General features: G+C 36.7%; 1 protein-coding gene across 12 annotated transcripts in view; it reads right to left on the reverse strand.

Moving 5' to 3' along the window:
• VTI1A (vesicle transport through interaction with t-SNAREs 1A) overlaps nt 1-27,045 on the reverse strand; it is a 365,411-nt gene that overhangs the window by 145,207 nt on the left and 193,159 nt on the right. For 10 of the 12 annotated variants that reach the window (XM_067709403.1, XM_067709410.1, XM_067709406.1 and 7 more), the window contains 2 exons: nt 11,216-11,286; nt 10,454-10,515 (listed from right to left, as the gene is read on the reverse strand). In XM_067709403.1, coding sequence (XP_067565504.1) covers nt 10,454-10,515; nt 11,216-11,286 — 133 coding nt within the window. Of the gene's footprint in view, nt 1-10,442; nt 10,516-11,215; nt 11,287-27,045 lie in introns of all 12 variants that reach the window. The other 2 variants (XM_067709411.1, XM_067709414.1) reach the window with 1 other exon arrangement.

The raw sequence follows: 27,045 nt of genomic DNA on the forward strand, positions 1-27,045 counted from the left end.
ATACAAGGGAACTCCCATAAGGTTAACAGCTGATTTCTCAGCAGAAACTCTACAAGCCAGAAGGGAGCGGCATAATATACTTAAAGTGATGAAAGGGAAGAAACTACAACCAAGATTACTCTACCCAGCAAGGATCTCATTCAGATTCTATGGAGAAATCAAAAGCTTTACAGACAAGCAAAAGCTAAGACAATTCAGCACCGGCAAACCAGCTCTACAACAAATGCTAAAGGAACTTCTCTAAGTGGGAAACACAAGAGAAGAAAAGGACCTACAAAAACAAACCGAGAACAATTGAGAAAATGATAATAGGAACATACATATTGATAATTACCTTTAACGTGAATGGATTAAGTGCTCCAACCAATAGACACAGCTTGCTGAATGGATACAAAAACAAGACCCATATATATGCTGTCTACAAGAGACCCACTTCAGACCTAGGGACACATACAGACTGAAAGTGAGGGGATGGAAAAAGATATTCCATGCAAATGGAAATCAAAAGAAAGCTGGGGTAGCAATACTCATATCAGATAAAATAGACTTTAAAATAAAGAATGTTACAAGAGACAAGGAAGGACACCACATAATGATCAAGGGATCAATCCAAGAAGAAGATATAACAATTATAGACATATAGACATCCAACATAGGAGCACCTCAATACATAAGGCAACTGCTAACAGCTATAAAAGAGAAAATTGACAGTAACACAATAATAGTGGGGGATTTTAACACCTCACTTACAGCAATGGACAGATCATCCAAACAGAAAATTAATAAGGAAACACAAGCTTTAAATGACACAATAAACCAGATACATTTAATTGATATTTATAGGACATTCCATCCAAAAACAGCAGATTACACTTTCTTCTCAAGTGTGCACGGAACATTCTCCAGGATAGATCTCATCTTGGGTCACAAATCAAGTCTCAGTAAATTTAAGAAAATTGAAATCATACGAAGCATCTTTTCTGACCACAACACTATGAGATTAGAAATCAATTACAGGGAAAAAAAAATAACACAAACACATGAAGGCTAAACAATACGTTACTAAATAACCAAGAGATCACTGAAGAAATCAAAGAGGAAATCAGAAAATACCTAGAGACAAATGAAAACGAAAACACGACAATCCAAAACCTATGGGATGTGGCAAAAGCAGTTCTAAGAGGGAAGTTTATAGCTATACAAGCCTACCTCAAGAAACAAGAAAAATCTCAAACAATCTAACCTTACACCTAAAGGAACTAGAGAAAGAACAAACAAAACCCAAAGTTAGCAGAAGGAAAGAAATCATAAAGATCAGAGCAGAAATAAATGAAATAGAAACAAAGAAAACAATAGCAAAGATCAATAAAACTAAAAGCTGGTTCTTTGAGAAGATAAACAAAATTGATAAACCATTAGCCAGACTCATCAAGAAAAAGAGGGAGAGGACTCAAATCAATAAAATTAGAAATGAAAAAGAAGTTACAACAGACACCGAAAAAATACAAAGCATCCTGAGACTACTACAAGCAACTCTGCCAATAAAATGGACAACCTGGAAGAAATGGACAAATTCTTAGATAAGTATAATCTTCCAAGACTGAACCAGGAAGAAACAGAAAATACAAACAGACCAATCATAAGTAACGAAACTGAAACTGTGATTAAAAATCTTCCAACAGGGCTTCCCTGGTGGCATAGTGGTTGAGAGTTCGCCTGCTGATGCAGGGGACACGGGTTCGTGCCTCGGTCCGGGAAGATCCCACATGCCGCGGAGTGGCTAGGCCCGTGAGCCATGGCCACTGAGCCTGCGCATCCGGAGCCTGTGCTCCACAACGGGAGAGGCCACAACAGTGAGAGGACCGCGTACCGAAAAATAAAAAAATAAAAAAATAAAAAATAAAAAATCTTCCAACAAACAAAAGTCCAGGACCAGATGGCTTCACAGGTGAATTCTATCAAACATTTAGAGAAGAGCTAACACCCATCCTTCTCACACTCTTCCAAAAAATTGCAGAGGAAGGAACACTCCCAAACTCATGCTATGAGGTCACCATCACCCTGATACCAAAACCAGAAAAAGATACTACAAAAAAAGAAAATTACAGACCAATATCACTGATGAATAGAGATGCAAAAATCCTCAACAAAATACTAGCAAACAGAATCCAACAACACATTAAAAGGATCACACACCATGATCAGGTGGGATTTATCCCAGGGATGCAAGGATTCTTCAATATACGCAAATCAATCAATGTGATACACCATATTAACAAACTGAAGAAAAAAAACCATATGATCGTCTCAATAGATGGAGAAAAAGCCTTCAACAAAATTCAACACTCATTTATGATAAAAACTCTCCAGAAAGTGGGCATAGAGGGAACCTAGCTCAACATAATAAAGGCCATATATGACAAACCCACAGCAAACATCATTCTCAATGGTGAAAAACTGAAAGCATTTCCTCTAAGATCAGGAAAAAGACAAGGATGTCCACTCTCACCACTATTATTCAACATAGTTTTGGAAGTCCCAGCCACAGAAATCAGAGAAGTAAAAGAAATAAAAGGAATACAAATTGGAAAAGAAGAAGTAAAACTGTCTAGAGCTAATCAGAAAACTACTAGAGTTAATCAATGAATTTGGTAAAGTTGCAGAATACAAAATTAATGCACAGAAATCTCTGGCATTCCTATACACTAATGATGAAAAATCTGAAAGATAAATTAAGGAAACACTCCCATTTACCATTGTAACAAAAAGAATAAAATACCTAGGAATAAACCTACCTAGGGAGACAAAAGACCTGTATGCAGAAAACTATAAGACACTGGTGAAAGAAATTAAAGATGACACCAACAGATGGAGAGATATACCATGTTCTTAGATTGGAAGAATCAATATTGTGAAAATGACTATACTACCCAAAGCAATCTACAGATTCAATGCAATCCCTATCAAATTACCAATGGCATTTTTTACGGAATTAGAACAAAAAGTCTTAAAGTTTGTATGGAAACACAAAAGACCCCGAATAGCCAAAGTGGTCTTGAGGGGAAAAAACGGAGCTGGAGGAGTCAGACTCCCTGACTTCAGACTATACTACAAAGCTACAATAATCAAGACAATATGGTACTGGCACAAAAACAGAAATATAGATCAATGCAACAAGATAGAAAGCCTAGAGATAAACCCACACACCTATGGTCAACTAATCTATGACAAAGGAGGTAAGGATATACAATGCAGAAAAGACAGCCTCTTCAATAAGTGGTGCTGGGAAAACTGGACAGCTACATGTAAAAGAATGAAATTAGAACACTCCCTAACACCATACACAAAAATAAACTCAAAATGGATTAAAGACTTAAATGTAAGTCTGGACACTATAAAACTCTTAGAGGAAAACTTAGGAAGAACACTCTTTGACATAAATCACAGTAAGATCTTTTTTGATCCACCTCCTAGAGTAATGGAAATAAAAACAAAAATAAACAAATGGGACCTAATGAAACTTATAGCTTTTGCACAGCAAAGGAAACCATAAACAAGATGAAAAGACAATCCTCAAAATGGGAGAAAATATTTGCAAAGGAATCAATGGACAAAGGATTAATCTCCAAAATATGTAAACAGCTCATGTAGCTCAATATTAAAAAAAAAACAACCCAATCCAAAAATGGGCAGAAGACCTACATAGACATTTCTCCAAAGAAGACATACAGATGGCCAAGAAGCACATGAAAAGCTGCTCAACATCACTATTATTAGAGAAATGCAAATCAAAACTGCAATGAGGTATCACCTCACACCAGTTGGAATGGGCATCATCAGAAAATCTACAAACAACAAATGTTGGAGAGGGTGTGGAGAAGAGGGAACCCTCTTGCACTGTTGGTGGGAATGTAAATTGATACAGCCACTATGGAGAACAGTATGGAGGTTCCTTAAACAACTAAAAATAGGATTACCATATGACCCAGCAATCCCACTACTGGGCATATACCCAGAGAAAACCATAATTCAAAAAGACACATGCACCCCAATGTTCATTGCAGCTCTATTTACAATAGCCAGGTCATGGAAGCAACATAAATGCCCATCGACAGACGAATGGATAAAGAGATGGTACATATATACAATGGAATATTACTCAGCCATAAAAAGGAACGAAATTGGGTCATTTGTAGAGACGTGGATGGATCTAGAGACTGTCATACAGAGTGAAGTAAGTCAGAAAGAGAAAAACAAATATCATATATTAACGCATATATGTGGAATCTATAAAATGGTACAGATGAACTGGTTTGCAGGGCAGAAATTGAGACACAGATGTAGAGAATGAACATATGGACACCATGCGGGGAAAGCAGGGGGGTGGTGGTCGTGGTGGGATGAGTTGGGAGATTGGGATTGACATGTATACACTGGTGTGTATAAAATGGATGACCAATAAGAACCTGCCATATAAAAAAAATAAAATTAAAAAAAAAAAGAGACAGCTAAGTTCATAGTCTAATTCTGTACATTTCTATGTATATGACTATTGATAGTTTACTTCACTAAGCATTGTTATTCTCACCTGTAAAATGGGGACACGATGCTTCCTTCACAGGGCTCTTAAGGATCAGATCTGATGTGTGTGAAGTACGGTTAGGGTTAGACACACACCTAAGGCAGCTGGTAGAGTTATCACTGATAGATAACTTTAGATGCTGTATTCGAATGTCTAACACAATACCAAAACTCTATGTTTAAAGCTATAAGAATGCTATTAAAAAGAAACATATATAAAGAAATCCAAAGTTGTTCCTTCATTTGGTAAAAACATCACCCATGTCAGCCTTGAAGGGGTCATAGGACGAAAGCAATGAGTCAAGTGTATGGTAATAAATTTACTCACACAATAAGGACCAAGGTTTTTAAAAAATAATTTTCTCTTTGTAGCATTATTCTAAGCTTAGAACCTAAATCTGTTAAGTGTAAAGGATCTGCAACAAACTGAATCATTTTGTTCTGAAAGAATAAGCACTTGATTAAAAACTGAAGAATATCTTAGAGGTTAAGATTTTGCTGTACTAATTTCAAGTCAGGGCCCACCCATGTTCACAGCTAGTAAAAACAGGCCAAGAAAGAGAAACGACATAAAGAGAGAAAAGCAAAAACCAGAAAAAAAGTGAAAAATATAAATGTAAGACACTTTGCAGTGAATAAAAATTGAGAGTAAATTCTCAAGGACATTTTTCTCACAAGTCTTGAAAACTCTCTACTGCTGAATTTTCAGACATCATAATAAGAACAATTAAAATATAACAAAATGTTTCCTGGGCAAATAGCGGGGGCGGGGATGAATTTTTAAAGAAGATTAAAAGTCACAGCATATTTCTTTAAGAATAAGTTTGTTTAATAAAAAAATTACATATCTATTGCTTATAGAAATTGCATTGGTATTTCTGATATATTTACCCTTAGGAATCATTCTGACAGTACATTTAAGTTTTCCAGATGTTTTTACCTGTCTTCCTACCAAAGCAACAAAACCATGTTTAAAATGTAAAATGTGATAACAATGATAGGTGGCAGTTATTCCCCAGATGGGCTCAGAAGTAGCTCTAACAAAAATACATGTATTAAGTAGTAAGAGGATTAAGTTATTCCAGTTATAAAATAAATAAGCCATGTGGATATAATATACAGCATGGAGAATATAGTCAATAATATTATAATAATTTTGTCTGGTGACAGATGGTAACTATATTTGTGGTAATCATTCTGTAATGTATAAAAATATTGAGTCACTATGTAGTACACCTGAAACTAATATAATAAATCAATTATATTGCAATTAAAAAATGTATAAATAGTGATAGCTGCATCAACTTCATTTAATCCCATCTGTTTTGTTTATATTATAGATTAGTTACAAAACACCTCTCAACAGCTACCTATTTAAGAAAGTTACTACATACATGATGGAAGGATAAGCAGAATTCACTTTTTCAAGGAAACATTCTGCTATTGTGTGTGTAATTCTGCTATTCTGTATTATGTGTGTGTGTATGTGTAAATACTAATACTAGTAGCAAATATTGGTAGTGTGCACGAGAGAGAAAATTGTTTGATATTAAGATAATCATACAGAAAAGGTGTTTTAAAAAATGTTACATATGTCATTTCCTTTCATAAGCCTTTTGCCAGCATATACCTGTGGTCAATGGGTCAACATAAACTTGTAACATGTCCTCCAAATTTATGTCAACAGAGATTTCAAATTATAACTGTTACATTTCTAAGGAATCCTTTAGATACTTTTAGAAACAAACATACAATTACTGATAAATTATTCACTCTTCAGAGGCAAAAAGAAAATAGAATCATGATGTCCTTTGTTTGCTGACTGAAAATCTTGAAAACTTCTGTTTTCATTTTCACTTCCTGCTGGTACTGTTTGATCTAATAAGACCTCCCAGTCAAATGTATAGGAAAAAATATACACACCAACATGCACGTACAGGCAAATATATATGGAGAGCAACACTGAAGCCTCTCAGTGCCACCTGAGGCACTTTAAAGACAACCAATTAATGACAGTCTAATTTTGTGGAAGTCAACGAAAAATCCTTTTTTTTGACCCCCGTCATTGCATGAATGGTCATTTGTTTCACAATAATTTTCATTATTATCTGAATACCACTTTATTTAAAACTCTGTCTACAGAGTCAGTAAATGAACAGTTTGTCCCCAGGTAGCTCTTCATCTTATGTCAAGACAGAATAAAAATTACTTTTCAGGAGATCAGCTATATCTGCATTCTGATGTCAAGTTTTACTAATATAATTTTGAACGGACTGGTTTTTTCCTTTGTTTTCTTTCTTTTGGTGATATAGTACAGTTACATGAAGAACATTTATTTAGGTTGAATCAGCTGCTCTCTCACTAGATATGTCTCAGTATTCTCTGCATAGTTTAGTTTCTTTCAAAACTTATGATTCCGTAAGTTATCCTCTATTTCTCTATTGTTTTCAAACTTATTGGTTGTATAGCTACTGAAATCATATTTTCTATTGGTTCTTTGTTTTCCTGGCACCCTTTTTAATGATCAGTAAGGATTAACTGGACTTGCAGAATCTTCCATAGCTTCCTTGAAAATGAGATACTTTTAGGAATTCCTACGCCACTTTATATGCACATATTCTCTACTAGACTGAAGTACTCTGAAGGCAAGGATCCAAACTGATTTCATTTGAGGAGCCCCAAGTCCTTGTATTCAGTATATTTACTGAATATTTACTGAGGAAGTGAGTAAGGAGAAAAAAAGAAAAGAAGGAAGGAAGGAAGGAAGGAAAGAAAGAAGGAAGAAAGGAAGGAAGGAAGGAAGGAAAGAAAGAAGGAGGAAAGGAAGGAGGGAAGGAAGGAAGGAAAATTTTTTTTTTTTACCCCATTTGAAGTTAATAAAAGATTAAAAAGCACAAATGGTAGTGGCTGCCACTTACTCATTTTTATTTTCCTATCTACCTTTGGTCACTCTTAGAAAATGGTAGTGGCTGCCACTTACTCATTTTTATTTTCCTATCTACCCTTTGGTCTCTCTTAGAAAATAGTAGTGGCTGCCACTTACTCATTTTTATTTTCCTATCTACCTTTGGTCACTCTTCGAAAATCGGGTGGATTATGTACAAACTTTGGCACTGATGGAACACTGGTTTCACCTGTCTTCACAATAGACTAATCAATATTAGCAAAATGACTCAAATGAGGGACCATGATATACCATTCCTGTTCATTTTACAAATTTAAAAACAACCTAAGTTTAAAAAATTAAAAATAATCAGCAGTCTTTCTTTTAAATAAAATAATTCCTTGGTTTGGTATATTGTAGAATACTTAACTATCTTCGGTCATAAAGAATTTATCATACGAAAATAAAGAAGCTTATGTTATATGCAGGTAAACACCTACCCTGAACAAAGAGGACATTCATTTCTTGTATGCATTTATACAGAGAGGCACACTTTTCAATATTATAACTTTTCTTAAATCAGAAGCACCTGTTGATACATGATACAGCTGTGTAATTTTGGTAAGATAACGTGACTTCTCTTTCTGAAATAAAACCCCACCAGTGCTGGAAGTGAGTGCCATCTGAATGGGAGGGATGTAACAGGAAGCAAAATCAGAGCAGTAAGTAGAAGACTTCCTATTAGAAACATAAACCCTGGTTCCACTTTCTAGAGACTGTTTTTCCAGGGAATAATAAAAAATAATGAAGTGAAGAAGTTGGTAAAATATTTTTGCCTGTTCCCAAGTCCAAAATAAATTGTATATCATGTGGGATAGTAATTAGAAACTAAACCAAAACCACCATCTACATTTGGTTCCCAAAGACTCAGGTTATAGCATTGATTAAAAGTACCTGGATACCTCGGCTGATACCAAGATCCCAGTTGTGCTTAGTGAAAAACACAGTTACCAATGTGTACAGGTGGACTTAAGAGTTTCCTTGGCTCAGACCTAGCAAAAGGTGATGTCCATCTGGGGATTTTTATTTCTGTTCATACCCTAGACAGAGCCCAAAAGGAGATGAGTCAGTGATTGACTGAGTTTGCCTACAAAGAGAACCCCAAGAAGATTTCAGCAGAGTAATTTTCTTCTGTAGGCTTATGAAACAACCCTGTTAGTATGATTTTTCTAAAGAAAGCCCAGTCAAAGGTTACAGAAGTGGTTTGTGCTTCACCCTCTCTAAATGACTTGCAAATTTATTCAAACACAATATGAGGAGAGGCGTTATTTGCTGAAATAACTGTCGGCAGTGTCCTGCACAAAAGGGTGAGGTACATCAAGCAGAAATGTGGACAGAAATACGTTGGTTTAGAAACCCATAAATCCTTATTTGAATCTGCCAACCTGAAAGCCACACAGAGCCTGGATAAACTATTTTTCCTAAATGCTACATCTGATTAAGCCATACCATTAAATGACAGCTGAACTTTAACATTAATATGATATTATTTAAATAACCACATGATTTTTTTTACACTAAAAATGATGAATGATTTCTGGACAGCTCAGCTGACATAAAGCGGGAGGACTCTTTAATGAGGTTTGACAAAATGGAGACACATGCAGAATATTCGTTACAGCTCCCATTGCAGGGGCCCTCCCAAGGAAGCAACAGAGAATTTTCCACTTTTTTTCTTTTTTATTGTTCATATGCACTGAAGCATTCCTTTCAATTGCCACTTCTCTGTGGATTTTGAATTTTTCTAGGTCATTTACATATTAGCCCTAATCTGAGAATTTGGTGGTTTATGTTTTTGAATTGGGGACTGTGGGTGTAGGAGAAGGAGGGGCATGTGGAGTGGTGTCAGCGTGGGCTGGAAGTGTCCCAGGAACTTAACCTTGCTCCTGAGTAGCCTGATAGAGGAATCACATCGCTACATTGGCCTATAGAAGACTAAGTGACCATACCTTTGATTGATTCTTATGCAATCAATCTCTAACGCAGCAAACATACTTTTAGCAAATTATTATACATGGATACATGATCAGAGAAGACTGTACTTATTTTCAAATAGCTGTCACTATAGCATCAATGATAAACAAGATTCTCTTTTTAAAATTCCAATTAAGCTATTCTAGAGGCGATTCTCAACATTGCTCATTCATATTTCTAGCCACAGTTCCAAACTGAAGGTTATGCTAGATGATAGTCTTATTTGGTAGATTCTGAATGCAATAATTCCATGCTGCATATACCTAAGTCAAAAGCGACTCCAATTTTCAGAACAATGAAAACATTTCTCACTCTCCTCCAAAATTACAGAACGTAGAATGTTACCTACATGCATTCATTTACTTTCACATACTCTCCCAAATATCTTCCATCAATCAAAGGTTAGTTTCACATATAAAACATTAACATTTGTTTGCTCGCACATGTGACTGCACATTATTCAGATATCCTTTAAATTAAAAAAATCTTTTTTAAGTATACATAAAGTCAGAATGTTTCCCCAGACTCTCTTAAAAAAGAAATGAAAACAAAGCAACAGAGGCAAAGCTAATACCAAGTGTGCTCCTGGTACTGCAGGCCACCATTCCCTCTACAGCAAGGAGGCTATCAAAATAGAAAATAAAATCAGTCTGTTCCTGCCATGGGGCCTTCCTCAGGCTATGAAAAAATACTTCATGTCTAACCCTAATTTTTTCCATAGCTTGAGGTAACCCCCCAAGCTCAAACCTTCTCTCTAATCTAAGTTACTCAGTGTGTGTCCCTGTCCAGACGAGAGTTAATATCAGTGCTCTGTCATTTCAAAAGGTTCTTGACACAGGGTACTAAGAGCAGAAGCTTGCATGCCTGGAACATGCCCGGTTGCAATGAGATGAAAAATATACTTAAAAAAAAGTAAGAGAGAGAGAGGAAGATAAGTCCCTACCTGGCTCTTACCTTCTCAACATCCCTGTCAGAACCCTGGAGCTTTTCCCCAAGTTAGCATCTGTTTCCCGAAGCTAGGAGGAGAAAAGCAGCATTAAAACAGAACAAAAGGAAACTTCATGGAATTAGATTATTTTTAAAGTGCACTGGCAAACAATAATTTTCTTTCATGATGGAAAATCCAATTCATAAAAAAATGCTTAAATATTTTAAAGTACATTTTTGACACCTACATTATCTCTGAAAATTCTTAGATTTAGAAAATTACATATACTAGATAACCCCAGGAGCTTTAAATTGGATACTTGAACAGGATATAAAAGCAAATGTCTCACAGGCTGACAAAGTTTAATTTATTTCTGGTAATTAATTAATATTTCCACCCTATGAATGCACACAGTCCTAGAGATATAAATGGAAGCAAAATGAATTGAGGGAAGATGAGATCAATATTTTTAGCTTCTGCTCTGAAAGACCTGACATATCACAAAATCTTCCTCAGTGATCTTCTCCTTAGATATAGTGTTAAATAAAATATCTACCTGGGGGCATTCTGGGATGGAGGCATAAAGAGTCAGCTTATTCCTTCTCCATCCCACACTCCCCTCACCCCAACTCTATATCCCTCTTTCACCCTAGCCATTTTTACACATGCGTACACCAATGTAATTGTTACTGTCTATGCACATGTCCAAGACCTTATACTCATTTATTTTTATTTTTTTGTCTTTTCATTTACTGAATTTGTGAAAAGATTGTAGCACTTCTACTTACTCTTTCACGTGCTCTCTGTATCTTTTCTCTGTCATGACTGAGGTTTTCCAACATCTCCTGGCCAATTTGTTCTATGGACAAGAAAATTTGAGTTAGGAAAGATGACTTTGGGTGCAAATGAAAACAAAAACTTCAGAAGTACCAAAAGGCCAAAAGGTGCAGAATTTACAGAATGATATGATCAATATAAAAAACAACAGATTATTATGACCCCGACACCCTCCTAAGCTAGGTCTTCCATAATCCACTTGAACTGCAATTTTATTCATTGGAAGAAAATATCTGTCCTAACTTTCTCACAAAATTGTTGTTATAGTCAAATGAGATAACCTAACTAAAAATGTTTTGAAAGCTATTGAGTACCACACAAATGCACATAATTGTATAGTACCCAAGAATCAATGCACTCAATGAATAATCACTGAGGCCCTACTCTGCGCCAGGGGTAGATGTTGGGGACATGGCCAGTAACCAAGATCAAGCCCTTCCACTCACGAACTCCCAAGCTAATAGAGATGATTTAGCAGTTAAAGTACAAATGTTACATTAGAGTTCATATTTCATGGCACATCAAAAAAAAAGGACTGTATATTCCTTTCATGATAGAAAAATCCAAATAATAAGAATTGCTTAAATACAATAACATAAATTATATTTTTGACACCTATACAAACTGCAAATTCTTCCTAGGATAGTACATTCTTAGTATATTATCTCCTCTCAGATTGACGTTAGTTTTTTATTACTAACTCCATATAATTTATCCTTAAGGTAAAATTGGATATGTGGTTCCCAGTAAAGGCATCATAAAAATGGAAGATGACACCAATAACAGAGAAGTATGAAACAACAAGAGTTGCATTTTTCTTTCTTTGCATAACAATTGCAATATTCAATTTTATCATACTATTAGGTATTACCATGACATTAAATTCCTTTAATCAATATAATATAGCAATTTTAGAGTGTCCTTGTCCCCGCGGTGAGCCACAGCCACCTCCCGCCTCTGCAGGAGACCCTCTAACACTAGCAGACAAGGAGGATATTTGCTCTAGCCTGGAGAGATCAGATAAGACTTCCTGGAGAAATTGGGATTAGGTCTGTAAGAAGAGGTGAAATTCATATAAGCGGTGAGGAGGAAAGACTAAAACATTTCAGACCTGGAAGAAACCTCCATCCTCAGGGGCTTGGAGAAGGCTCTCTGGGAACCTGTGTGGAGGGGGTGGCCTGAGCAGATGATCTGAATCCCAATGTTGCTCTGAATTTGTGTTCAAGATTCGAGAAGACTAGGACTGCTAAGGGTCTTGGTGCTCCAGCTGGGTGTCAGGCCAGAGCCTCTTCAGGACATTGGTCCACCAGAGACCTCTTAGCCCCATGTAATATCAAATGGCGAAAGCTCTCCCAGAGATCTGTAGGTCAACGCTAAGACCCAGCTCCACTCAACGACCAGCAAGCTACAGTGCTGGACACCCTATGCCAAACAACTAGCAAGATAGGAACACAACCCCAGCCATTAGCAGAGAGGCTGCCTAAAATCATAATAAGGTCACAGACACCCCAAAACAACCACTGGATGTGGTCCTACCCACCAGAAAGACAAGATCCAGCCTCCTCCACCAGAACACAGGCACCAGTCCCCTCCATCAGGAAGCCTACACAACCCTCTGAACCAACCTTACCCACGGGAAGCAGACACCAAAAACAACAGGAAGCATGAACCTGCAGACTGCAAAACGGAGACCTCAAACATCATGAGTTAAGCAAAATGAGAAGACAGAGAAATACACAGCAGATGAAGGAGCAAGGTAAAAACCCACCAGACCAAACAAATGAAGAGGAAATAGGCAGTCTACCTGAAAAAGAATTCAGAGTAATGATAGTAAAGGTGATCCAAAAGCTTGGAAATAGAATGAAGAAAATACTAGAAATGTTTAACAAGGATCTAGAAGAACTAAAGAGCAAACAAACAATGAAGAACAACACAATAAAAGAAATTAAAATTTCTCTGGAAGGAATCAATAACAGAATAACTGAGGCAGAAGAAAGGATAAGTGACCTGGAAGATAAAATAGTGGAAATAATTACCGCAGAGCAGAATAAAGAAAAAAGAATGAAAAGAATTAAGGACAGTCTTGGAGACCTCTGGGACAACATTAAATGCACCAACATTCAAATTATAGGGGTCCCAGAAGAAGAAGAGGAAAAAAAAGGGACTGAGAAAATATTTGAAGAGATTACAGTTGAAAACTTCCCTAATATGGGAAAGGAAATAGTCAATCAAGTCCAGGAAGTGCAGAGAGTCCCATACAGGATAAATCCAAGGAGAAACATGCCAAGACACATATTAATCAAACTATCAAAAATTAAATACAAAGAAAAAATATTAAAAGCAGCAAGGGAAAAGCAACAAATAACATACAAGGGAGTCCCCTTAAGGTTATCAGCTGATTTTTCAGCAGAAATTCTGCAAGCCAGAAGGGTGTGGCAGGACATACTTAAAGTGATGAAAGGGAAAAATCTACAACCAAGATTACTCTACCTAACAAGGATCTCATTCAGATTCGACAGAGAAATTAAAACCTTTACAAGAAGCAAAAGGTAAGAGAATTCAGCACCACCAAACCAGCTCTACAACAAATGCAAAAGGAACTTCTCTAAGCAGGAAACATAAGAGAAGGAAAAGACCTACAATAATAAACCCAAAACAATTTAGAAAATGGTAAAAGGAACATACATATTGATAACTGTCTTAAATGTAAATGGATTAAATGCTCCAACCAAAAGACACAGACTGGCTGAATGGATAACAAAAATAAGACCCATATATATGCTGTCTACAAGAGACCCACTTCAGACCTAGGGACACATACAGACTGAAAGTGATGGGATGGAAAAAGATATTTCATGCAAATGGAAATCAAAAGAAAGCTGGAGTACCATTTCTCATATCAGACAAAATAGACTTTAAAATTAAGACTATTATAAGAGACAAGGACACTATATAATGATCAATCCAAGAAGAAGAAGATAAAACAACTGTAAATATTTATGCCCAACATAGGAACACCTCAATATATAAGGCAAATGCTAGCAGCCATAAAAGGGGAAATCAGGGCTTCCCTGGTGGCACAGTGGTTGAGAGTCCGCCTGCCAATGCAGGGGACGCAGGTTTGTGCCCTGGTCTGGGAAGATCCCACATGCCATGGAGCAACTAGGCCCGTGAGCCGTGGCCGCTGAGCCTGTGCGTCCGGAGCCTGTGCTCTGCAACGGGAGAGGCCACAACAGTGAGAGGCCCGCGTACCGCCAAAAAAAAAAAAAAAAAAGGGGAAATCAACAGTAACACAATCATAGTAGGGACTTTAACACTCCACTTTCACCAATGGACAGATCATCCAAAATGAAAATAAATAAGGAAACACAAGCTTTAAATGATGCATTAAACAAGATGGACTTAATTGATATTTATAGGACATTGCATTCAAAAACAACAGAATAAACTCTTTTCTCAAGTGCTCATGGAACATTCTCCAGGATAGATCATATCTTGGGTCATAAATCAAGCCTTGGTAAATTTAAGAAAATTGAAATCATATCAAGTACCTTTTCCGAACACAATGCTATGAGACTAGATATCAATCACAGGAATAAATCTGTAAAAAACACAAACACATGGAGGCTGAACAATACGCTACTAAATAACTGAGAGATAACTGAAGAAATCAAACAGGAAATCAAAAAATACCTAGAAACAAATGAAAATAAAAACATGATGGCCCAAAACCTATGGGATGCAGCAAAAGCAGTTCTAAGAGGGAAGTTCATAGCAATACAATCCTACCAGAAGAAACAAGAAACATCTCAAATAAACAACCTAACCTTACATCTAAAGCAATTAGAGAAAGAAGAACAAAAAACCCCCAAAGTTAGCAGAAGGAAAGAAATCATAAAGATCAGATCCAAAATAAATGAAAAAGAAATGAAGGAAACGATAGCAAAGATCAATAAAACTAGGGGCTTCCCTGGTGGCACAGGGGTTGAGAGTCCGCCTGCCGATGCAGGGAACACGAGTTCATGCCCCGGTCCGGGAAAATCCCACATGCCACGGAATGGCTAGGCCTGTGAGCCATGGCCGCTGAGCCTGCGTGTCTGGAGCCTGTGCTCCACAACGGGAGAGGCCACAACGGGAGAGGCCACAACAGTGAGAGGCCTGCGTACCACAAAAAAAAAAAAAAAAAAAAAACCAAAGAAACTAAAAGCTGGTTGTTCGAGAAGATAAACAAAATTGATAAACCATTAGCCAGACTCATCAAGAAAAAAAGGGAGAAGACTCAAATCAATAGAATTAGAAATGAAAAAGGGGAAGTAACAACTGACACTGCAGAAATACAAAGATCATGAGAGATTACTACAAGCAACTATATGCCAATAAAATGGACAACCTGGAAGAAATGGACAAATTCTTAGAAATGCACAACCTTCCGAGACTGAACCAGGAAGAAATAGAAAATATGAACAGACCAATCACAAGCACTGAAATTAAAACTGTGATTAAAAATCTTCCAACAAACAAAACCCCAGGACCAGATGGCTTTGCAGGCAAATTCTATCAAACATTTAGAGAGGAGCTAACACCTATCTTTCTCAAACTCTTCCAAAATATAGCAGAGGGAAGAACACTCCCAAACTCATTCTACGAGGCCACCACCACCCTGATACCAAAACCAGACAAAGATGTCACAAAAAAAGAAAACTACTGGCCAATATCACTGATGAACATAGATGCAAAAATCCTCAACAAAACACTAGCAAAGAGAATCCAACAGCACACTAAAAGGATCATACACCATGATCAAGTGGGGTTTATCCTTGAGGAATGCAAGGATTCTTGAGGAATGCGAGGATTCTTCAATATACGCAAATCAATCAATGTGATACACCATATTAACAAATTGAAGGAGAAAAACCTTATGATCATCTCAGTAGATGCAGAGAAAACTTTTGACAAAATTCAACACCAATTTATGATAAAAACCCTCCAGAAAGCAGGCAAACAGGGAACTTACCTCAACATAATAAAGGCCATATATGACAAACCCACAGCCAACATCGTTCTCAATGGTGAAAAACTGAAACCATATCCACTAAGATCAGGAACAAGACAAGGTTGCCCACTCTCACCACTATTATTCAACATAGCTTGGGAAGTTTTAACCATAGCAATCAGAGAAGAAAAATAAATAAAAGGAATCCAAATTGGAAAAGAAGAAGTAAAGCTGTCACTGTTTGCAGATGACATGATACTATACACAGAGAATCCTAAAGATGCTACCAGAAAATTACTAGAACTAATCAATGAATTTGGTAAAGTAGTAGGATACGAAATGAATGCACAGAAATCTCTTGCATTCCTATACACTAATGATGAAAAATCTGAAAGATAAATTAAGGAAACACTCCCATTTACCACTGCAACAAAAAGAATAAAATACCTAGGAATAAACCTACCTAAGGAGACAAAAAACCTGTATGCTGAAAATTATAAGACACCGATGAAAGAAATTAAAGACGATACAAACAGATGGGGAGATATACCATGTTCTTGGATTGGAAGAATCAACATTGTGAGAATGACTATACTACCCAAAGCAATCTACAGATTCAATGTAATCCCTATCAAACTACCAATGGCATTTTTCACAGAACTAGAACAAAAAATTTCACAAGTTGTATGGAAACACAAAAGACCCCGAATAGCCAAAGTAATCTTGAGAAAGAAAAACAGAGCTGGAGGAGTCAGGCTCCCTGACTTCAGACTATACTACAAAGCTAGAGTAATCAAGAGAGTATGGTACTGGCACAAAAACAGAAATATAGATCAATGGAACATGATAGAAAGCCCAGAGATAAACCCACGCACATATGGTCAGCTTATCTTTGATAAAGGAGGCAAGAATATACAATGGAGAAAAGACAGCCTCTTCAATAAGTGGTGCTGGGAAAACTGGACAGCTACATGTAAAACAATGAAATTAGAACACTCCCTAACACCATACACAAAAATAAACTCAAAATGGATTAAAGACCTAAATGTAAGACTGGACACTATAAAACTCTTAGAGGAAAACATAGGCAGAACATTCTATGACATAAATCACAGCAAGATCCTTTTTGACCCACCTCCAAGAGAAATGGAAATAAAAACAAAAATAAACAAATGGGACCTAATGAAACTTAAAAGCTTTTGCACAGGAAAGGAAACCATAAACAAGACAAAAAGACAACCCTCAGAATGGGAGAAAATATTTGCAAATGAAGCAACTGACAGAGGATTTATCTCCAAAATTTATAAGCAGCTCATGCAGCTCAATATCAAAAAACAAACAACCCAATCCAAAAATGGGGAGAAGACCTAAATAGACATCTCTCCAAAGAAGATATACAGATTGCCAACAAACACATGAAAGGATGCTCAACATCACTAATCATTAGAGAAATGCAAATCAAAACTGCAGTGAGGTATCACCTCACACTGGTCATAACGGCCATTGTCAAAAAATCTACAAACAATAAATGCTGGAGAGGGTGTGGAGAAAAGGGAACCCTCTTGCACTGTTGGTGGGAATATAAATTGATAGAGCCCCTATGGAGAACAGTATGGAGGTTCCTTAAAAAACTAAAAATAGAACTACCATACAACCCAGCAATCCCACTACTGGGCATATACCCTGAGAAAACCATAATTCAAAAAGAGTCATGTACCACAATGTTCATTGCAGCTCTATTTACAATAGCCAGGACATGGAAGCAACCTAAGTGTCCATCGACAGATGAATGGATAAAGAAGATGTGGCACATATATACAATGGAATATTACTCAGCCATAAAAAGAAATGAAACTGAGATATTTGTAGTGAGGTGGATGGACCTAGAGACTATCATACAGAGTGAAGTAAGTCAGAAAGAGAAAAACAAATACCGTATGCTAACACATATATATGGAATCTAAAAAAAAAAAAAAAAAAAGGTTCTGAAGAACCTAAGGGCAGGACAGCAATAAAGATGCAGGCGTAGAAAATGGACTTGACGACATGGGGAGGGGGAAGGGTAAGCTGGGACGAAGTGAGAGAGTGACATAGACATATATACACTACCAAATATAAAATAGATAGCCAGTGGGAAGCAGCCGTATACCACAGGGAGATCAGCTCAGTGCTCTGTGTCCACCTAGAGGGGTGGGATAAGGAGGGTGGAAGGGCGACGCAAGAGGGCGGAGATATGGGGATATGTGTATATGTACAGCCGATTCACTTTGTTATACAGCAGAAACTAACACAGCACTGTAAAGCAATTATACTCCAATAAAGATGTTAAACAATAAAACAAAAAAATCCCATAACATAGCAATTTTAATTCACTTTTAACTTAAAAATCTCTAATATCTATGAACACCATCAACACTGTAATTAGTTCAGCAAAATCCTCTTTATATAATATCTTCTATCAAGATTGAGAGTATATATATATATCTATCTCAAAGAAATAGGAAATAGGTTATTACTATGGTGTCTCGTCACCAGCATAATGTTTCCAGTAAGTATTCATGGAAGGAATAAAGCAATGAGAGAATAAAAGAAAGTGAAAAATGGAGTGTATGAAAGGTTTGTGGTGTATTCCTGCTCTCAAAGCATATCATGTGTGGCAATGGAGAAGGCAACCCTGGAATGCAGGCAACATAGCCACATTTCTATCAGGTTCACTGGAGTATATAAAAACTCTTCTGAATGGATCTACAGTCTGTTACTGAAGGAATCAGTGGAACAAGACGTAAAGAGCTCAGGCCTTTTCAGGAGTTGTAAGTCACTCCCTCAGTCTCTTTGCCTCCTGGAAAATATCTTAGCATCCAAAGTACTAACCCCATCTGGCAAAAGAAGAGATATTGGCAAGAGTGCATATATGTCCTGGTCTTAACAGGCAAATAGCATGCATTTGTTGGAAACAGAATTCTTTTTTAATTACTTATTTGCTACTTTCCATTTTAACGCTCCACTAAAGAAAATTCCAGGCCACACATATTAGAAATGTTTACACTTGTAGAATGAAAAAAGTTACGTACAGTTTTTTCATTATGTGTTCTCCTGCCCCAATCAAAACAAAACAAGGTAACAAATTAAGAGGGGATTATTTTATGATCATTGTCAATAACCTGCATTGCATGCATGATTTCAAAATTTTTCTATTATGTAAAAATAATCATAAATTCTAAATTTTGATTGCTTTAATAATGCCCAGTTAAATAAAATAGTACAAATATCATTGAAAAAAAAAAGAGGGGATTATTTTAAAAATAGACTATTTTTGGACAGAATAGACATTTAGGGATTATTTCATTAAAAAAATTAACATTGTTAGATTTATTTTTCTTGAACAGCTAAGGTGTAAGCACTCACCAACAACATCAATAAAGAAAGAATATAAGATCACAGGCATATACCGATGCAGATGTGATATACTGAGTTTAGAGCTTTCAGTTCTTCAAACTTCCATAATACCTTTAGAGTGGGAAGAGCCATACTGCCTTTACTGAAATAACTTGAGAAATCATAAATTTTATAAACATTGTACTTGTTGACTGTGAGGATGTTTTTGAGATTAAGAAACAATGGGAAGCATAAAAGAACATAAAAACTGATGCTATATGCTGGAATTCTACATGTCACAGCATGATAAATGAATTCCTGGAAAGAAAAGTTTCTTTCTGCATTTCTTCTATCCTTTTCACAGGGGTCTTGGGAATCAGCATGGAAGTACGGCATTCAAGCTTATAAAGTGAGCTTTTGTTTTCACAATTCCCCAGAATGAATCATCATATCCTTGATCTAAGGCCCCTTTTACTGGGTCACAAACTGCAAATGGGTTTCCTCTCCTTTTCAATATATTTTACAGGGGGTGGCGGATAATACAATAGGTATTCAACACTTTGCTGCCCCATAAAGTTATGGAGAAGAACCAGGGAACTACAAATCTAGCAAAATACTTCCTGAAGGACTGGACTGGCATCACGAAAGGTAAGACTTATTTTGAGGAGCTTCTACCAGTAAATCATTTCTCTCCATTCATAAAATAATAATGCCACCTGAATAATCATAAGACTGATGTGAATGAACTTAATTAAAAAAAATTATTGTATTTGTATTTTGGAGATGAACAGACTAAAATATTTTCTATCAGAAGGCAGAACTGATGAAAGTTCACATCATGTTATAATATAAACATGGCTGAAAGGAGGGAGCCTCAAATATAATTCATCAGAAAATGTTCTATTTGATAAATACAAAATATTAAAAAAGATTTTAGCCATTATGCTATAAAGCTATAAAGCAGAAAAGAATAATCATTCCTTTGCACACTTATATTTAACTTTCTTTTTACAAACTTTATTAAGGATGTGATTTCCAGCAAATTATTTAAAAAGTGAAGACATCTAGTCAAGTCTTCTTTAAAGAACTAAAAGAAGGTAAGATGATTTTCTGGCACTCAAAAACTTCTTAGAAATTTTAGCAACAGGTAAAAGGCATTCACAACTATCCAGCTATTCTTTGTATATGGGGACTTCTGTGAAGTGTGGAGGGAACAGAAATACTTAATAGAGGTATTTTTGAAGCACGTGTTTTCATACATATATTGCAGGACACCAACCAGACAGATGCAAAACACCAAGTGATATTTCCTAACAATTTGGAGTACTGAATTTTGGACGTGGCTCAAGAAATTCTGGCTACTGAGTCTAATAAAAGTAAAAAGTTATTGCTTTGGGAGAGCAAAGTAGCTCACATATAGCTTTCTCAGGAGGGAGCTGCTCAGTGTGACTGGATCAGCCATTCTTTGGCATTTAGCACACCTTCCTGGGCACTGACTCTGGCATCATGCCCTGAGTGGGTAGGTTATCCTCAGTATTGATGTTACTGAGATATGAAGAGCTTTTTGAATTCCCGATCCATGGATAGGTGGGGAAATGGAAAAGACAGTTCTTTTACCATCTTTCATTATTTCATAATTCAAGCATGTAAAGAACTTCTGCTTCCAATTCAGATGGAGAAAGATACAAATGACCACACTTATAGCAATAAGAAAAACCCAGACAAAATAATTACCATTCTTTTCTGGGAGATATCTAGTATATACAAAGAAGCTCTGATGGATTCTAGAGAGAAACAAGCATTTCATTTGTGAGCAAAGAGCTGTGGCAACATTCATACCTACGACCTGGTCTGAGTACAGGCCTCCCATTGAGAGACTTTTCAGGGATAAGGAGAAATCAGTCAAACATCGTGTGAAAAATATAGGCTTACAGACAGCATGGGATCTGGATGAGCTCTAAACACAAAAGCAAATGGCTTGGTTTGATAATTCTCCTCCGATCTCCAAATTTGCCATAGAAGAGGCAGCGGAGAAGGGGCTGGTTAGTAAAGAGAAACCTCATATTCCTACATATTCTTGTGGTGCTTGCATTCTGAGGCCCTGCTAGAGTTAAGTCCCAACATGAACCAAGAATCCAGAAAACTGGAGATGGACCCACTCTCAGATCAAATACTGATAAGATTTTTTTTAAAAGGCAGCATAGACACAGGTTGGGGTACACTAACCTCAGATGAATCCAATCTAATTAGAGATTCAGCTCAGCACCAGCTCAACTTAATTTTGGGAAGAATCTGATCAGTCCATTAATCAAATACAAAATAGAATAAAATGCTTCCAAAGGAAATAAATTCAAAATGTTTATATTTCAGATTCTACTGTTTTTGTCTTTACACTATGTCAAGAATACTATTATAAGACATGCAAAAAAGCAGGGGAAAAAAGAGAATGATGAAGTAAAAACATGGTTTATGAATGTAGACCAACAAATGACTTAGTCATTAAGGTTAACAGATAAAGAGTTTTAAAATAACTATTATAAGTATGCTAAAGAATTTAAATGAAAAGGCAAATATAACGGTGAAGAGATGGGTTTTCAGGAAAGAAGTGGAAACTCTAAAAGGGAACTGAATGAAACTCTAGAATGGAAAAATACAGCATCTGAAATCAATTCACTGGATGGACCAAAGAGAATATCCTTCACTATACAAGAAGGATCACTGAACTTGAAGACAGGTTAATAGAAATTATTCAATCTGAAGGAGGGAAAGAAGTTTTTTGTGGGGGAGGGGGAAGAACATAGCAACAATAATCTGTGAGATAACAACTAGTTGTCTTACATACGTGCAATTAGATTCCCAGAAAAGGGAGTCTCAGGGACAAACAATGGAATGGAACAAATATTTGAAGAAATAACAGCAAAGATTTTTCAAATTTTATTTTAAAGAAAAGTCATCCCACAGATCAAAGAAGTTCAACAAGCTCTGAGCAAGATAAATACAAAGAAAATCTCACCAAGTACATTATAGTCAAATATCTGAAAACTAAAGGTAAATAAAAAATCTTAAAAGCAGCCGGGGGTTGGGGGGGCAAGACACATTACATTCTGGAAAACAATAATAAGAATGAGGATTGAATTTTCATCAGAAACAATGCAAGAGGAAAATGGAACAATATCCCAAAGTGCTGGGGGAAGAAAAAAGGTCACCCTGGTATCCCATATCTAGTGAAAAATATCTTACACATAAAAGTGAAAGAGATAATTTTACATAATTGAAAAATGAGAGGATTATGCAGCAAAACTGAGTTACAAGAAATGCTAAAGGAAATTCTTCAGGCTGAAGAGAAACGATACTATATGGAAATGTGCATTACAGAATTTAGACCCATGTAAAGAAAAATAATAACAACATATGTAGAAGTAAAATATAAGAAAATCATGGCACAAAAGATGGAGAGGAAGTAAATACAAGTATGTTGTTGACAGGTTTTAAGTTATATTTGAAGTAGCATAATATTTATTTGAGGTAGACTGTGATAAGTTAGGGATGAAAATCGTAATCCTTGAGCCTCTCTGTCCAATATGGCACTTGCTGGCCACATGAGGCTTTCCAAATTAATTATTTAAAATAATATAAAATTTAAACTTCAGTGTTGGTAGGACCAGCCACATTTCAAAGGCTCAGTAACCACAAATGGCTAATGTTACTGTATTGGAGAATACAGAAATACCATCTTAAAAGGATCTCCAAGTTCCCTTTGTCTTTAAGACCCACTAAAAAGAAATACAGACATACTCATTTGTGGTTTGATTTTGGTAAAACACTTCCCTTCTCTGGGCCTCAGTTTCCTTAAACGTGAAATGACAGTTTTGGACTAGATAAATCTCTAGTGCCCCTACTGGACTCAACGATGCTATAAAATCTTAATGCCTCTTTTTCTCTATGGAGCATTCAAGCAAACTAGAGCACAAGGGCCAAATCAGACCCACAAAAGTATTCCACCCTCCCCCCGCCCCTCCCCTAAGACAATGTTGAAGAAACAACAAATAACTCAAACTTAAATGCTTTTAAGCGGGTCATATCCTCTCAGCATACCCAAGTCTACAACCGGACTGTTTCATGTAGTAGCCTGCTTGGCCTCTGAGGACATTTGCATTTACTATGTAGTATAAAATATTTACAAGCACTTTGATGATGACATTACTACAGAAATAATTATACATTTATGTAAACTGAAAGTAAACTTACGCATTCTTAGTAGTAATATAGCAAAAGTATGTACAGGGCCTCAGGTTTCTTTCTTTTTTTTTTTTAAAAGCAATTATGACTTAACACTACTTCCTCAGCAGGTATGTATTCTATTTTGCTTTAGGATGATCAAATTTATCATTAAGCAATTAAAAAAATCATCAGCACTACTTTCATCAAAGTCATAGTAGCAGAACCTCCCCTTAGTTACCTGGTTTGCTGCAGATAATTAACAAACACTATTCCCAGAGCCCTCAGACATCAGTCAATGAAGCTGTGCTACCCATAATGATGCTCTGGAATGAGCAGGTACTATGTAAATTGAGGTTGTTAAACAAAAGGAACCATGTTAATTACAGCTCCATTCAAAAATGAGAATGAATCTGTTCTATTCTGTGAAACAAGACCAGAGCGGCAGGAAGGACATCCCTTTTTCACAATTCAATAAAGAATGTTAAAGCCAGGAGATCAAGCAGCAGAAAACCTGAATGGGAAAAACTGTCAAAACACATTCCAAAGGCTCACTTGTGGAATTTAGCAAACATGTATTTACTTAACAGACAAGGGAGACGGGGGTCAGCAGCATCTGGGTTGAATGAATGACTCATTCTAAAAAAAACAAAAAGGGTTGTAAACTATTGACAAGTGACTAGAAAGTAATTAGAAAGCCTTTCTGAAATCATTATGGGCAGAGTTAATCACTCTCTGTACTCTTTGTGAACTATACACATTTCTATCACTGAATGTATAACATTCTAATTATCTGCTTATTCAGAAGTCACTGTTGGGAGAACCACAGGACCTATAATGGCTGGCAAACATGTTTTCCTTTTCTGAAACACTATTTTAAGCATTTCTGAACTGGTTTGCAACAAAATTTTTTTAAAAAGAGTATTTCATATAAAAAGCTGGACATCTAGCCTCTTTTGAAGTTTGGAATATAGAGCAATTCTGAGTCCCCATTTCTGCACGGTTAAGCACAGGCTGCAGCTGAGTTACAGTTGCTCTCTTCAGAAAAGCCAGGTCATATGGAGGCTGCCACCTACCTTCCTGACCTGTTTCACTCACTTATGTTCTTGTTTTGCTGCTGTAGGATCTGCTTGTGACCCAATGCAGCCAAAAAATAAAATAATATAATAATAACAATAGCAAAGCCAAATAAATGTCTTTAAAAATGTTTTTAAAATTTAATGTTCCATTATATGTATATACCACGTTTTGTTTATCCATTCATCCACCGATGGATATGTTGGTTGTTTCTACTCCTTGGCTATTGTGAATAGTGCTTCTATGAACATCCATATACGAGTACTTATTTAAATATCTATTTTCAGCTCTTTTGGGTATGTGCCTAGGAGTAGAATTGCTGGATCATATGGTAATTCTGTGCTTAACCTTTTGAGGAACTGCAAAACTTGTTTTCCACAGTGGCTATCCATTTTACATTCCCACCAGCAATGTGGGAATGTTCCAGTTCCTCCTTGGCCACATTTGTTATTTTCCATTTTAAAAATTATAGTCGGGCTTCCCTGGTGGCTCAGTGGTTGAGAGTCCGCCTGCCGATGGATGGGACATGGGTTCGTGCCACGGTCTGGGAAGATCCCACATCCCACGAAGCGGCTGGGCCTGTGAGCCATGGCCGCTGAGCCTGTGTGTCCAGAGCCTGTGGTCCGCAACGGGAGAGGTCACAACAGTGAGAGGCCCGCGTACCGCAAAAAAACAAAAACAAAACAAAACAAAAAATTATAGTCATCCTAGTAGGTGTGAAGTAATATCGCACTGTTTTTTTTTTAAATTTACTTACTTACTTATTTATTTATTTATTTTTGGCTGCGTTGGGTCTTCGTTGCTGTACGTGGGCTTTCTCTAGTTGCAGCGAGCGAGGGCTACTCTTCGTTGTGGTGCATGGGCTGCTAATTGCGGTGGCTTCTCTTGTTGCGGAGCACGGGCTCTAGGTGTGCGGGCTTCAGTAGTTGTGGCACGTGGGCTCAGTAGTTGTGGCTCGCGGGCTCTAGAGCACAGGCTCAGTAGTTGTGGTGCACAGGCTTAGTCGCTCTGCAGCATGTGGGATCTTCCCCGACCAGGGCTCGAACCTGTGTCCCCTGCATTGGTAGGCAGATTCCTAACTACTGTGCCACCAGCGAAGTCCCTCTCACTGTGGTTTTGCATTTCCCTAATGTCTAATGATGTTGAGCATCTTTTCATGTGCCTGTTGGTCATCTGTATATCTTCTTTAGAGAAATGTCTGTTCAAGTTCTTTGTCCATTTTTAAATTGGTTTTTTTTGTTGTTGTTGAGTTGTAAGAGTTCTTTATGTATTCTGGATACTAAACCCGTATCAGATATGTAATGTGTAAATATATTCTTTCATTTTGTAGGCTGTCTTTTCACTCTCTTGATAGTGACTTTTGATGTACAAAAGTTAACTTTAATGAAGTCCAATATATCTATTTTTTTCTTTTGTTGTTTGTGTTTTTAGTGTCATATTTAAAACTCTATTGCCAAATCCAGACTGCGAAGATTTATCCTTATGTTTTCTTCTAAGAGTTTTGCAGTTTTAGTTCTTACACATAGGTTTTGATCCATTTTGATTTAATTTTTTATTTTATTTTATTTTTTTGTGGTACGCGGGCCTCTCACTGTTGTGGCCTCTCCCGTTGCGGAGCACTGGCTCCGGACACGCAGGCTCAGCGGCCATGGCTCACGGGCCCAGCTGCTCCGTGGCATGTGGGATCTTCCCGGCCCGGGGCACGAACCCACATCCCCTGCATTGGCAGGCGGACTCTCAACCACTGCGCCACCAGGGGAAGCCCTGATTTAATTTTTGTTTATGGTGTAAGGAAGGAGGCTTTGTACACAGTATTTTTGACTCATACAAAACATTTAGAATTCCTCTGGAAGGAGTTACCTTCTTCTTATACATCTTATACATTAAAAACAACAACAAAATCTAATTTATATAAGGATATACTGTATAACACAGGGAATATAGCCAATATTTTATAATAATTATAAATGGAATATAACCTTTAAAAATTGTTAATCACGATGTTGTACATCTGAAACTTATATTGTACATCAACTGTACCTCAAAAAAAGTTTTTTTTAAAAAGAAATAAAGTTTAGAAATAAAAATTCAGAGTGATAAAATAAGTCAGTTTCTTTA

Source organism: Pseudorca crassidens, chromosome 16 (genome assembly GCF_039906515.1).
Source record: "Pseudorca crassidens isolate mPseCra1 chromosome 16, mPseCra1.hap1, whole genome shotgun sequence".
NCBI lineage: Eukaryota > Metazoa > Chordata > Mammalia > Artiodactyla > Delphinidae > Pseudorca > Pseudorca crassidens.